The 13,399-nt window shown below is 48.5% G+C and overlaps 1 protein-coding gene across 12 annotated transcripts in view; it reads left to right on the top strand.

Moving 5' to 3' along the window:
* The window catches only part of Git2 (GIT ArfGAP 2), a 49,854-nt gene extending 36,665 nt beyond the window's left edge, over positions 1 to 13,189 (top strand). For 7 of the 12 annotated variants that reach the window (XM_036171582.1, XM_036171586.1, XM_036171589.1 and 4 more), the window contains 6 exons: positions 2,812 to 3,060; positions 5,022 to 5,111; positions 8,501 to 8,583; positions 9,176 to 9,364; positions 11,781 to 11,844; positions 12,368 to 13,189. In XM_036171582.1, the coding sequence (XP_036027475.1) occupies positions 2,812 to 3,060; positions 5,022 to 5,111; positions 8,501 to 8,583; positions 9,176 to 9,364; positions 11,781 to 11,844; positions 12,368 to 12,580 (888 nt within the window). In that variant the 3' untranslated portion in view covers positions 12,581 to 13,189. The remainder of the gene's footprint in view (positions 1 to 2,811; positions 3,061 to 5,021; positions 5,112 to 8,500; positions 8,584 to 9,175; positions 9,365 to 11,780; positions 11,845 to 12,367) is intronic. The other 5 variants (XM_036171587.1, XM_036171592.1, XM_036171593.1 and 2 more) reach the window with 1 other exon arrangement.
* Positions 13,190 to 13,399: the final 210 nt, after the last annotated feature.

Below are 13,399 nucleotides of genomic sequence, written 5' to 3' on the forward strand. Positions count from 1 at the left end.
CACCAGAAGCAGGAAGGGTTCTCCAGAGCAAGCCGCTATCCAGGTTAGACCAGACAGTGAGACAGACACCTTGTCTCTATATGTAAGGGAGAGAGCGATTGAGGAAGGCACATACCAAGGAAAAAAATAAGGAAAACTCAAATTGGCTGGGGCATTGGCTCAGCGGGTAAAGGAACTCACAGCGGAAGCCTGACGGCCTGCATCCAAGTCCCAGAACCTGCATAGAGGCAGGAAAGGACTCCACAACATTGTCCTCCGACCACCCAACTCACACTCCTACCCATGCACAGAGTCAGTTTTTGTTTTTATTTAATTTCTAGAGGCAATCCATATCTCTGAAAGCCAGTGTCTTGAGTTTCTTTAGGAAGTGTAGAACAGAGACTGGGGAGGTGGCTTATGGGTAAGGCACTGGCCGCCAAGCCTGATGACCTACATTCAGTGATGTGGTGTGCACTCACCTAGGCGCATACATGTACACACAAAGAAAGAAATGGAGATTTTAAAAAGGAAATGTTGAGTAGGCCATTGCTCTTTTCAATTCTTACAATACTTTTGGTTTCTGAAATTACTGAATTGCCTGTAACTTTTTATTTCCTGCCATATTTTTTCCCAACAGAGAGCCTTTTTGTTTTTGTTTCTCGAGACAGGATTTCACTGTGTTCACAGCTCTTGGCTGTCCTGGAGCTTACTCTGTAGACCAGGCTGGCCTTGAACTCACCGAGATACTCCTGCCTCCGTGTGTTGGGATTGAAGGCATGTGCCACCACTGCCTGGCTGCCTGGTTCTTATAAAGATAAACATCATTAAAGTTTATGTAAGGGTATCTTCTTTGTAAATACAGAGTAATTAATTTTTTTAAATTTGACACAGCTTTTATACTCCCAGGTACCTCAGAGGCCAAGGCAGAAGAATCACAAGTTCAGAGACTTCTTGGGTTAAGAACTAGTTCAGGCCGGGCAGTGGTGGTGCACGCCTTTAATCTCAGCACTGGGGAGGCAGAGCCAGGCAGATCTCTGTGAGTTCGAGGCCAGCCTGGACTACCAAGTGAGTTCCAGGAAAAGGCGCAAAGCTGCACAGAGAAAACCTGTCTCGAAAAGCAAAAAAAAAAAAAAAAAAAAAGAACTAGTTCAGGCCAGCCTGAGTAAGTTGTTTTCTGTCTCAGTGTGCCAGAGTCATGGCTGTGGTAGACCTTGGGCCTCTGTGCGTGGGGCCCTGGATTAAATCCATGTGGAGGGGCTGGGCTGATTGAAACCAAGAACTTGTTCTCATCTCAGGAGACAGTTAGCAAGACCCAGACTGGACATTTCAGAGGCAGCAACAGTGTTGAGAGAGTTTCTGATTTCACAGCCTAGTCTGGATGCCACAGTGGGCTTTTAACATAGACAGACACTTGAGCCTGTGGCTATTTCACTGAGGCTGCCCAGTTCCCCGTGCATAATCCTGATAGGCCGATCACACTTGCCTGTGTCCTGGAGTGCAAGGATTTCTGGAGGCCCTCCTTGAAGAAGAGGTTGCTAATATAGGTGAGGAAGCCATGCTTCTGTGGAAATGTGGCTCTTCTGACATAAAGATCTGGGGCTTGTTTACATAGCAAAGGATGTTCTGATTTTATTTCAAAGCCAGAAAGTTTTTAATAGAATTGACAGAGAGTGTGATTTATGTCTGATCTTTCACATTTAACAGTTGCTTGGAAAGGATGCTAATTAATGATGAGGACCGGCCACTATTGGTGTATTTTGCACAGATGTGTGCTTTCTAAATAAAAATTGAAAGTTAACTCCTAATACTGCATGAGCTTGCTTTGCTGTTGGAAAGTAAGGATCTCCCGGTGCAGACATAGCTGCTTATGGACTCAAACCTTGTCGATGGAGGGCAGTTTGGTCAGAGCTTACATTCTGTCAAAGAGTAGGTCATTGATACAGTGGTTGATGCGGTTACTTGTAGTTAAGTTGCCAGCCCCACAATTCCTTGCTGATCTCTTAACCTTGAAGCAGCCTAGATGTGAACATGGGGAGTACTCAGGGCCTCCAGGTGTCAGTGTCTGACCAAAGCCAAGTGCCACCAGGCAGGCTAGCTCATTTAGAGCCAGCTTCGTCACTGACTGCATGGTTTTTGAGTGACAGAGCCAATGAGAAGAAGGTTGGATGCACCAGCCCTGGCAGAGGACTGGTCACCAAGAGAAAGAAGCACATGTGCCCCGTGGAATGCCCTCATGTGAAGATGCTAACGTAGTCCAATAGGTTGCCAGTTTTCTGTGATACATGAATTTAGCAAACTCACCATGGTTTGCTTCCCTCATACTCTTTTAAAGACATGCTTGAAAGAAAGTGCTTGGAATATCAAGAGTGCCATGCGATAAAAAATTTTTCTCCCAGTTTTTCTTGTTGGGTCTTTAGGAAGGGGTAGGCACTGGGTTTTCCTGAGCTGAACCTCACTCTGTTTCCTGCTCTGCACAGCCGCTCTGGTTTCTCTGTGCTGCTTCCGTGGTGTCTCTCGTCTGCAAACGCTCAGGGATCATGTCAAAAGAATCTAGTTAACGCTCTGAACCGCTTCCTTGAAACAGAGTAGTACGGCTTGTCTGCAGATGCTTCTGGCCCCACCACGATGACTTTTTAGGTGGTTAGACTGGAGTTTCTCCTGAGCCTGTATGATAGAAAAGTGGGTTATTCCAGGGGAGAGTTATGGCTTCCACTGCAGCCCAGCTAGCTTTACTGCTTGCATGAGGCCGCCGGGATTGTGCTCATGTATTTGATGTTTGCTTTGTCTGCTTACTGTGCAAAACACAGGCCCACTGCCTGACATTTCTTTCAGCTTCAGACACTCCAGAGTGAGAATTCAAGCCTCAGGAAGCAGGCCACAGCCAGTGCCTGTCCGGTGCAGACTGGCCCTGACTACCCAGACCCTTCCAGCCACTCGTCCTTAAAGCGCCGGCCGTCGGCCCGGGGCAGTAGGCCCATGTCCATGTATGAGACTGGATCAGGTCAGAAACCATACCTCCCCCTGGGGGAAGCGAACCGCCCTGAGGAGAGCAGGACGAGACTTCAGCCCTTCCCTGCTCATGTAAGTAGCACCGTGTGTGTGTGTGTGTGTGTGTGTGTGTGTGTGTGTGTGTGTGTGTGTGTCCCTACTGTGTTCTCTGACTGCGTGCTCCTCTTCTGACCATGTGATCTCCAGGCTCTGAGAGGTGCCGTTGTTTGCCGAGTGGACACGTCTACAAGTGCTCCCAGTGAGCCAGCCCATGGGCACGTGGGCTGGTGGACTGAAATGTTTGGGCCGGGCCCTGCATTCTGGCTCTTGCTCAGTTCCTCTCTTTCTGTAATGTAATGTAATTGCCAATAGCCTCTGTTGGCAATTTTTGTGTAAAGCTTCCTTCCTGACTCCACAAACAAAAGCCAATTGTAAAGGTCCCTAGCTGGAATGTCTTTGTCTTCAAAATAGGCAGAGATTGGGGCTGGAGGCATGGCTCAATGGTTAGAGCACTGGCTGCTCTTGCAGAGGACCTGGGTTCACTTCCCAGCACCCACATGGCAGCTCACAACTGTCTGTGACTCCCTGTTCAAGGGATTTGACGCCCTCTTCTGGCCTCCAAGGGCACTGCATGCACATGCCACACGCCACACAGACATGCAATCTTTAGAAACACAGCAAAGTAGGCAGAGGCATGCCCCCTCTATGAACTGTAGCACTTAGGACCAGAGATGCTCTTTGGGGCCCTGTGACCTGACACGTGGAGCTGAGAGACTCTGGGCTTAGTGCCCTGTTTACTGACCTCAGCATAGCTGTTAGCATGGCTCGGTCATTTCATAAAGATGCCGTCTAAGCAGCAATAAAAGCAGCACTCAGGAAGCTGAAGCAGGGGGATTGCCTGGACTATATGAGGAGAGCTTATCTCCAAAACTAAAAATTTAAAAAAAGATGTAAATAATAGAAACTGCATCTACCCCACAAGTGTCAGTTCTGAAGACTGCTCTGAGGCAGGTTCTCACAATCTTTGCGGTGACTCACAAATTGGAATACAGGTTTTCAAACCTTAAAATGCTCTTTCTTCTGGATTGGTTTATTATGAAGTTGTCTGTTTTCACAGAATGCCATGAGCATAAACTGCCTTCAGAGTGTCATGGTTGTTCTTTTGAGTGTCAAAATTATTTCTTCAAAGTAAATAGAGAGTTTCAGTAAAATCCTTAGGGTAATGCAAAGTAAATGGTAAGATCTAATAAACTAGCCAGGCAGCGGTGGTGGCACACACCTTTAATCTCAGAATTTGGGAGGCAGAGGCAGGCAGATCTCTGTGAGTTCAAGGCCAGCCTGGTTTACAGAGCCAGTTCCAGGACAGCCAGGACAATTACACAGGTAAACCCTGTCTTGAAATATGAGAAGGGAAAAAAAAATCTAATAAATTAAACTGATTTTAATTTTGTCAGCTTTAGAGTGGTAAAGCTGCAGTATTGTATGTAACCAGGAGTCCATTTCTCAAGTTCTCTTTATTTGGTTTAATGCTTGAAGACAATATGTTTGCCTTTGAACTAAGTGAAAAAGAATCTAATTTTTATATAACTGAAAACAAAACTTAGGGAAACCCACTTGGTAACCTACATGGTGAACTGGATTTTAGAAGAAATTAGGGTGTACGGCTGGTGTTGTCCTGTGTCTGCAGTACTGAAGGTTGGCGTGATGGTGTGCACTAACTAAGTCATCCCCAGCACTTACATCACATTGTCCCTCGTAGTTGGAGAACAAGCGTCATTCACTGTAGGCTGTGCATTAACAGTAAGCGCTGCCAGTTTTGACCGTTGGCCAGGCATAGCTGTGATGGCTGTGCCGTCTTTCCTCTCAAGGAGAAGTGGCCTCTTACATGGAGAGTGGTCTCCAGCGCTAGCTTCACTGGGGATTAAGACTCTCAGGAACTGTCACAGCTGTCGCTGAGCTCATGGGGCGATCGATCGTATGATGAGCTGCAGGGTGGGAGGTGGGCGTTGGTTTGTTTTGTATTTTCCCAAGCTTGTTTCTCTCTCCACTTCCAGATCGGGAGGAGTGCACTTGTGACCTCCTCTTCGTCTCTGCCTTCCTTCCCCTCCACACTTTCCTGGTCCAGGGACGAAAGCGCCCGAAGGGTTAAGTACACTCTGAATGGTCTGCCCTAGAAGAGGGGCAGTGCTCCTGGGCGCTTTGTGCTTGGGCGCTGGCCCTCCTGTCCCTGCCCCTTGCTAACTGCCCTCTGTCCTGCATGAGACAATGACAGCGCTTTGCTCCTGGTTTCTCACAGCGGCAGCCCCATGCGCATCTGTCCTAGAGATTCAGCCTCCCTTCTGTGTAACTCCACACCGCTCCTTTTCACCTGTCTAACCTAGGTCACAAATCAGCCTGATACGTTCACTCTAAGCATACTGTCTTGTTAAACAAACAGAACATTTAGCTGGCTGCTGGTTAAATATAACAGGGCAAATCTGTCTAAGTTTTTGGAGCTACAGTTATTTAAAGTGTTGTATTTGGGTTAGCAGGAAAGTGCTGGCACCATCCTGTCTGACAAACCTGGCCCTCGGTGGTGCTGTCGTGCTTGTGCAGAGGTGAGGTGGCCACAGGCGCAAACTGTCTGCTTGTACTGATTGGCCAGACCCTTGTGCTGGTGGGCCTCCCCCTCTGAAGAGTAGTACATGATCAAGCTCCTCTAGGGGGTCGCCTCCCCCACACCCACCTTTGCAAAAGGCAGCTAAAGGGCGCAAAGGAGTTAAGTGTTACGGACCCTGTTCCCAAAGGACCGCCATGTAGAAAGGAGAATGCTCTCACATTACAGAGAGCACAATGACTTCCTCTGAGGAAGGCTGTGGGGAGAGCCCGAGTGGTGGAGACCTGCCCTTCAGTTCTAGCTCAGTCTGTCTGGAGCAAGGGTGAGAAGAGGGAAGAGAACTGGAGGCAAGGCTTTGTGGGTCCCCTCCACCCCTCAGAGAGATGGGGACCCCGTCCACTGCCAGGGTCACGTGGCTAGCCAGGTCTGAGTTTCCTTTTGAGGTGGTGGCGTCCAAAGAAGTCTTGCTGTTTGGTACCTGCAGTCTTCTGAGGAGTCCTGACCACGTACTTAGTGGTTTGTGCCAACCCAGCTAGAGAACAGCAAAATAATAAGGAAATCCCCCATTTTGTTCATAATTTTATTAATGAGAGTCAAGTAGGCCCTCCTTACCCACCATGAAATTTTGTAGTTTTAAAATGTGTGGCGTTTTTGTAACCTTGAAAACGAGCAGTTGCTGAAATGGTTTGTGTAGTGATGAGTGAAGTCATTCAGGCTCATCCGAGCTCCTGCAGCCTGGTCGTAGGTTAGGTTTCTGTGGTCTGTCTGTGCAGAGAAAACGGCAAGATGTCGAAGAGCTGAAGAAACAGCAGCTATAAGGTAACTTTTCTATTAACAGCTTTGAGAGCAGCACTTAACAGCCCTGGCTCTGCATGTTCACAATAATTCTCATAAACTTAATGCTGGCTACATTGAAATCCCGTATGCTTTTTTGACGACGGAGGAGGACTTAGTGCGTAAGTAATGGACCCTGGGTGATTGTCCTCTGCACTGGAGGAGCACTTCCTGAGCACTGGTAGTGGGTGTGTGGCTCACTCTTCAGAGATTTACACGGAGCTTGGCACTTTTGATCACTGTGGGTAATAGATTCCATTTCTGACTGTCAATCTTGACATCAGGGGAGGCAGAATCATCTGTTATAGAGACATGGGATTGCAGGAGGATTACAATTTTAAGACAGACCTGGCTACATAGCAGGGCTCTGTCCCAACATCCAAAACATAGGGTACGGAAGAGATTGATCCTGTCCTCTAGACTTTGCCTCCCATGGGAGCAGCTCTGAACGGACTGTCCAGCTTTGTGTGTGTGCGTGTGTTTGTGTGTGCATATTTGTTTGAAATTTAAAAAAAATAAAGGTTAGCCAGATAGTCCCTGTAAAAGGTAAGAAAGGTCTTAGAGTTTGGAGATTTAGCTCAGTGGTAGAGCACTTGCCTAGCAAGCACAAGGCCCTGGGTTCGATCCCCAGCTCAAAAAAAATAAAAATAAAAATAAAAAAATAAAAAGAAAGGTCTTGGAGAGGTGTGGTTCTGAGATCAGACCCACAAGACTCTACACTGAGTATGGTGCCCTCTGTCTTCACAGGGTCTCTACTGTCGGTAACCCACTGACTTGAGCCACAGTGAGCAGGCGCTCAAGAGTTTAACTTTAATCTCACAAGGTTCCAAGCCAACACCTAGTCATCTAACAGATGAGTTGGAGTGGGTAAGAAAGTCGATATGAGGAAGCCATCCCCAGTGTCTTCTTAGAGGCGGAGAGAGGAAGTCCAGGAGGAAATGTGAAGGACCTCAGCAGGCAGACAGACAGACAGAGAAGGCAGAATGTGGTGGGACTGAGGAGGCAATCCCATCTCCCCCCCCCCCACACACACACACACACACTGAGCTAGCCAAACCACAGACCTTATGTAGACTTCCTCAGTCAGCTTCCTCTGGCATTTATTTTTCTGGATGAGGCTGCACTGTCTCCTTTGTCTAAGCAAAGCCTTCACAGCTGCAGCCTTTACCACACTCTCCCACACCAGTTAAATCCCTGGTCGTGTGTGGCTGGAAACAGGCCGTCAGTAATGGGTGTAGATTTTGGATCGGCCTATGCTCATTTCTAGATAAGGGATTGTCACACATGGTAAGATGAATGCTGAGAGATGGTTCCTCCACACTCTCCAGACCAGACTCCTCCAGAGGATGTGGTCCTTGCCACAACTTGTCACACTGAGAGGGCCAACCTTTAATGGCACTGCCTTTTCCTTGCAACGTTTTTAGGCATTTCCATTTTGAGTCTACAGCCCATTTTGAACCTCCATAGTTAGACAGAATCTTTGCATCTTCAGAGGTAAACTTTGGGAAACAAGTGGTGTGGAACTGAGAGTCACACTGGGCTAATCCGTGTGGTTCACAGGCAGCAGCAGCAGCACGTGGCTTTCTCAGAGAGAGCTCATAAAAACCATCCCTGAAGGCAGTCCTCAGCAGCAGTCACCCAGACTTCCCAAGCATGTAGTAATGTGGGGATCTGCAGAAGGCTTGAGACCCAGCTCTTGGCCCCTCTGCAGACTCTGCCTGAGGTGAGCAGCTAGCTCTTGGTCCTTTTTCCCATCTGGTGTTAAACCAGATGGGTTACAGTTAGCTTCCAGCTCTGAAGGTGTGTATTCAGACACGTGCTGCTGTGTTTGTTATTCACTGCATCTCATTCCCTCCACTGAGAACTGAATGAGAGAGAGGCTTGTGTGTGTGCCCTTGCCAGTGCGTGTGTCTGTTCAGGGGGCCTCTGGGAGCTAAGGAGAAATGGACCCGGTATTCACTCACCTTTACTGCATTCCCACGAAAGGGCTGCTTCCTGTCCCAAGTGAGCTCTGGGTAGGAAGGCCTGGCAGGCGTGCTTCCCTGGGAAGACTGAGAAGGGTGTGGTGCTCAAAACGAATGGGTCCTGTCTCTTCCTTCCTAGGCGTCCAGGCTGGAGAAGCAGAAGAGCACGCCAGAGAGTGACTATGACAACACCCCCTGTGACACGGAGCCGGATGACACGGTGTACGTGGGGGACGGGGACAGTCGGGCAGGACAGCCGGGCTGTTAGCACAGACACACACGGCAGCCTGGGCCACCTTCAGCCCTTTCTCTGCAGACCGGCAAGGTCTTAAGCTGCTGGAGTGTCCTCTGTACCCACATCACCACTTCATGCCATCCGTGTGCCCCTGTGCCGGCCTGCTGCACCTTCCTGCAGGGCTGCAGTGGACATCAGTGCTGCATGCCAAGCCAATAGGAGCTAGAGGCTGAAGCTGTTTGTTTCTCAAGGAGTTGGCAGCCTGGAGATGGCTGTTTACAGCTGCCCCCTCCCCATCTGTTTTTCCTCAGTCTCTCTTCTTCAACCCTGTCTGCAGCAGCCCTGCCTCCAGCCCAGGACAAAATGAAAGGCGTAGTGTGGCTGTAGGTGCTGGAGACAGGCTGTGGGTCTCCTGTTCCACAGGAGAAGGGGCCACAGAAACAGCTCAGCACTTCCTGGGCTTAGCTGGTCTTTTTTTTTTTTTTTTGAGCTGAGGATCGAACCCAGGGCCTTGCGCTTGCTAGGCAAGCGCTCTACCACTGAGCTAAATTGGGCTTAGCCGCTTTTAACTGTCCACAGGTCAAACCGGAAAGGACGGCAGAGGAGTATGGTGTGGCCAGGTGACAGCTCATTGCCAGACACAGCAGAGCCCCACTTGGTCCCCAGCCCCACGCTCCCCAGCACAGAAGATGTCATCCGGAAGACTGAACAGATCACCAAAAACATCCAGGAGCTCCTAAGAGCAGCCCAGGAGAACAAACACGACAGGTAAGGGCAGCAGTCGTGCTGAGGGTGTGTGCCCGTGCCAGTGGGGGTGCTCTGAGGGTACACGCCCGTGGCAGCGGGAGTGCTCTAAGGGTGCGCACCCGTGGCAGCGGGAGTGCTCTGAGGGTGCGCACCCGTGGCAGCGGGGGTGCTCTGAGGGTGTGCGCCCGTGCCAGTGGGGGTGCTTGAGTTCTGCTGACTTCAGGGTAGATGGAAACTTAAATACAGTGTGTATGGCTTGAGTTTGGGGTTTTGTTTTGTTGGTTTTTTTTTTTTTTTTTTTTTTTTTCCGAGACAGGGTTTCTCTGTGTAGCTTTGCACCTTTTCCTGGAACTCACTCTGTAGCCCAGGCTGGCCTCGAACTCACAGAGATCTCCCTGGCTCTGCCTCCCAAGTGCTGGGATTAAAGGCGTGCACCACCACCACCCGGCTGAGTTTGGGGTTTTTAGTGTGGTGGGTTTTTTTTTGTTTGTTTTCATCACGTTACAAAGTAATCTAAAATAAATACATCTAGAAATAAAACTGCAATGTCCTGGGGACAGCACAGGGGAGGAAACCACCTTACAGGTTGAAGGCCACTGCTGCTGCTAAGAGTCCCCTTGGGGACTAGGCTTCCAGACAGGGGGTGTCCTGAGGGGAGGCTGCTCTGGAGCTCTTCCGGCTCCCTTGTGTGCACGTGCACACACACACACACACACACACACACACACACACACACACACACAGATGCCCTTGGTAACTTGGCAGGAGGAGACTGCACCTTCCTACATAGAGCAGAGTGCCCTGCAGCTTCCCTAGCACCACCTGACAGTGATAAGGGGTCTCACACAAGAACTACTCCCTGAGTGCTCCCAGTTTGTCGGGGTGCTCTCGTGTGATTCCTTAACACAGTGAAAAACACTGCTGGTGTTTCAAACTGCACTTACATTGACCGCTGTTTGTGGCTGCCAGAAATATCAATATATACCCTGAGATTTCAGGCTTCAAAGATTGCAATATGCTATTTGCTTCAATTTAGGGAGTTTTTTGTTTTTTTTTGTTTTTATGTAGAAATTCATTCAGCACCTTTTATGATTTGCTCTCCTTTCACTTAAAGACCAGAGAAAATGATATCAAAATCATCGGCTTATGCTTCTGATTTAAAACTAGAGTTGGCCTAGGGGATTTCCTCTTTATTAATGACTTGGTGTTCTGAGCTTTCACATGGACCTGGTGCTGTGCTAGTGACAGCCTCCTCTTCCCCTGCATCCTCATCACATGGATCCGTCATGTAGATTTACTTAAGCTGTCTGCACCTCCACACCTCCATCTCACTTCTAGTTGCCTGAGTCCAGCGAGTTTCCTTCACCCCCAACCCGGCTCTCCTCAGCTTCCCGTGCTCCTGGTCCTGTCTCTGTCCTCTGGCATGGGTGTACGTGTGCTCACGTGCTCGCGCGCGCGCTCTCTCTCTCTCTCTCTCTCTCTCTCTCTCTCTCTCTCTCTCTCTCTCTCACACACACACACACACACACACACACAGAGTCATATAATATAAAATTAGAGATAGAGATGTCTTTTGATAGTCTTTACTCAGAAGTCAGTTTTATGGTTTTAAAAAAACAAGGAAGGACTGTTACTTGCGGCTTTGAGTCTGTGGTGATTAGGAACAGCTTCATCAGGCTAAACCTACAGCAGTCTGGGCAGTGTTTCTTTGCAGAAAATGCTTCCAAATAGTCTTTCCCGGTGCTCATGTCCCTCCCAGGCAGCAAGGAAGTCCTGCACACGTAGCCAAGGCTTGGTGGCAGTGTTGCATTGAGAACTGTCACTCAGTCCCCATCAGCTTGTGTTGGAGCACATTGTCCCTCCCCAGGCTGCAGACCTGACCCGGTGTGCTGTAGTGAATCCCCTGCGCTCTGCTTAAAGCCGGGCTCTTGGTTCTTCCCTTTCTCATTCCGAGTCAGCTCACCGTGCCTGCGTGGTGAGCTGTTTACAGATGACAGTGTGAAGCCAAAGGAGAGGAACTGTGTGCCTTCCTTGGCCAAGCAGCACATGGTGAAGAGGAGGTGCTGGTTGGAACTGAAGGGGTTTTTATCGGTCCTTTCTTCCTCACCTTTATGGGCCTTGGCACGGGACTGTTGCTCCTCCTGGAAATCTAGACGGTAGATAGGAGAAGTAAATGAGCAGGCTGAGCATGTGGCTGTCTTCATCTCTGTTGCCCAGAGCACATAGTAAATTTCAGGTCTGGGGACTGTTAGCAGGGTGAATGTGTGTTCCTGAAAGGAGGGGACCTGCTTTGTAGCTGTGTGTCTGTTGTAAGGTATACACACAGCCTAAGCCCTTCATTAACAAAGTGGAAATGGAACCTATCTTCTGGCTGCTGAGCATTCTCTACTTCTAAATCATTTGAGCTGCTTTTTAACGACTCTTCAATATCTTACAGTTATATTCCCTGCTCAGAGAGAATACATGTCGCTGTTACTGAGATGGCAGCCTTGTTCCCCAAAGTAAGTCACTTCCTACTAGCTCTCTTTGAATGAGTTTCTCATCATTGCGTCCTGACCTTATATATTGTCTTTGGTGAGGAGTAGAATGCTGGCGTGAAACCTAGGGCCCTGTGTGTACTAGGCAAACACTGCTGTAGAGCTGTCCAGTAGCCCGTAACCTTTTTCTTACATTTTTGTAGCACGTAGCTTTTAAATGCATGACCTTCTAGGACTGTGGGATGTTTGTACTGTGCATGTATATCGGTTTTAGTGAGATGTGGATACATAAGTCAGGGGCTGCAAAGGCAAAACAGCAGAATGAAGTTGAGGATATATTACCCGTAAGATTATTTTTAAATGCCGTAAAGTAGCACCTACTACTGAAATTCTTCTCAAATACAAGCGTTTCCTCAGTGCTCAGGCCCTTGTTGGCAAAGCTGGTAACATTTAAAACACAACTCCAGGTGCTCCCAGGGGCAGGCTTACTCCTTGCTGCTGGGTCCACCCTGCAGTTCACAGCCTACTGCTGTCCTCTTCATTCTAGAAACCCAAGTCTGACACGGTGAGGACTTCCCTCCGGTTACTGACGTCCAGTGCCTACCGGCTCCAGTCAGAGTGCAGAAAGGCCCTCCCAGGAGACGCGAGCTCACCCACAGATGTGCAGTTGGTCACACAGCAGGTCATCCAGTGTGCCTATGACATCGCCAAGGCTGCCAAACAGCTGGTCACAATCACCACCAAAGAGAACAACAATTGAGCTGTGAGGCGCCGCCCTGTTTTCTAGGCTTCCGGAAGTCCCGCTTCCGTGTAGACTCTTCAGATTTTTACAAAAACGTTAATGATGATTTGAAACTTTAAAAAAAAAAAACAAAAAAAAACCAGTATTATTTTTGCATGTTTTCTAACAGACTTTTGACTGTAACTTAACCGTTGCCTTATCTGTGCCTGTTTGCAGCTTCGTTCCTATTGTATTGTCCCAGGTGCTTAGACCCTGGTCAGATGTGTTTCAGGTCTCTGTTCAGAGCTTGCTAAAACTTTTCCATCCTTTAAAACTCTCTACCCATGGCTAAAACTATAACTGATATTTTTAGTAAAACATTTTCTTAAGAGAGTTGGATTTTTAAAAAATGACTTCTCTGTTCCTTCCAAGCATCGTGCAATAAGTAGATTGTCCATCCTGCCGTAGATTCTCAGAGCTTGGGGTATCTCTAGGCGTGTGTGGAGAGCAGGGTCCTTGCCTCTTCTAAAGAGAGTGCATCTCTTGGGAGAGACAAGGAAATGACCCATATCTAACCTTTGTATCATGTTAAGTGTGTGTTATTTAATATTTTATCTTGATTTTTTATCTATAAAGATTTTACCATCATGCTGAAGTCTCCATAATGTCCAAATAGTAGTTATGAATCCATCCATTAGGTTCCAGTTGGTCACATTCAGAGCAGGGGCACCACCCATTGTCAGGGACCTACCTTCCTCCCAGGCCTGACAGTTCACTCGGAACTTTCTGCGAAGAGAACCGTGGGTCTTGCACTGGGCGGGCCCCACAGTGCCCTTCATTCTGTGACCCCTTACAGCT

This window comes from Onychomys torridus, chromosome 22 (genome assembly GCF_903995425.1).
Source record: "Onychomys torridus chromosome 22, mOncTor1.1, whole genome shotgun sequence".
Lineage (NCBI taxonomy): Eukaryota > Metazoa > Chordata > Mammalia > Rodentia > Cricetidae > Onychomys > Onychomys torridus.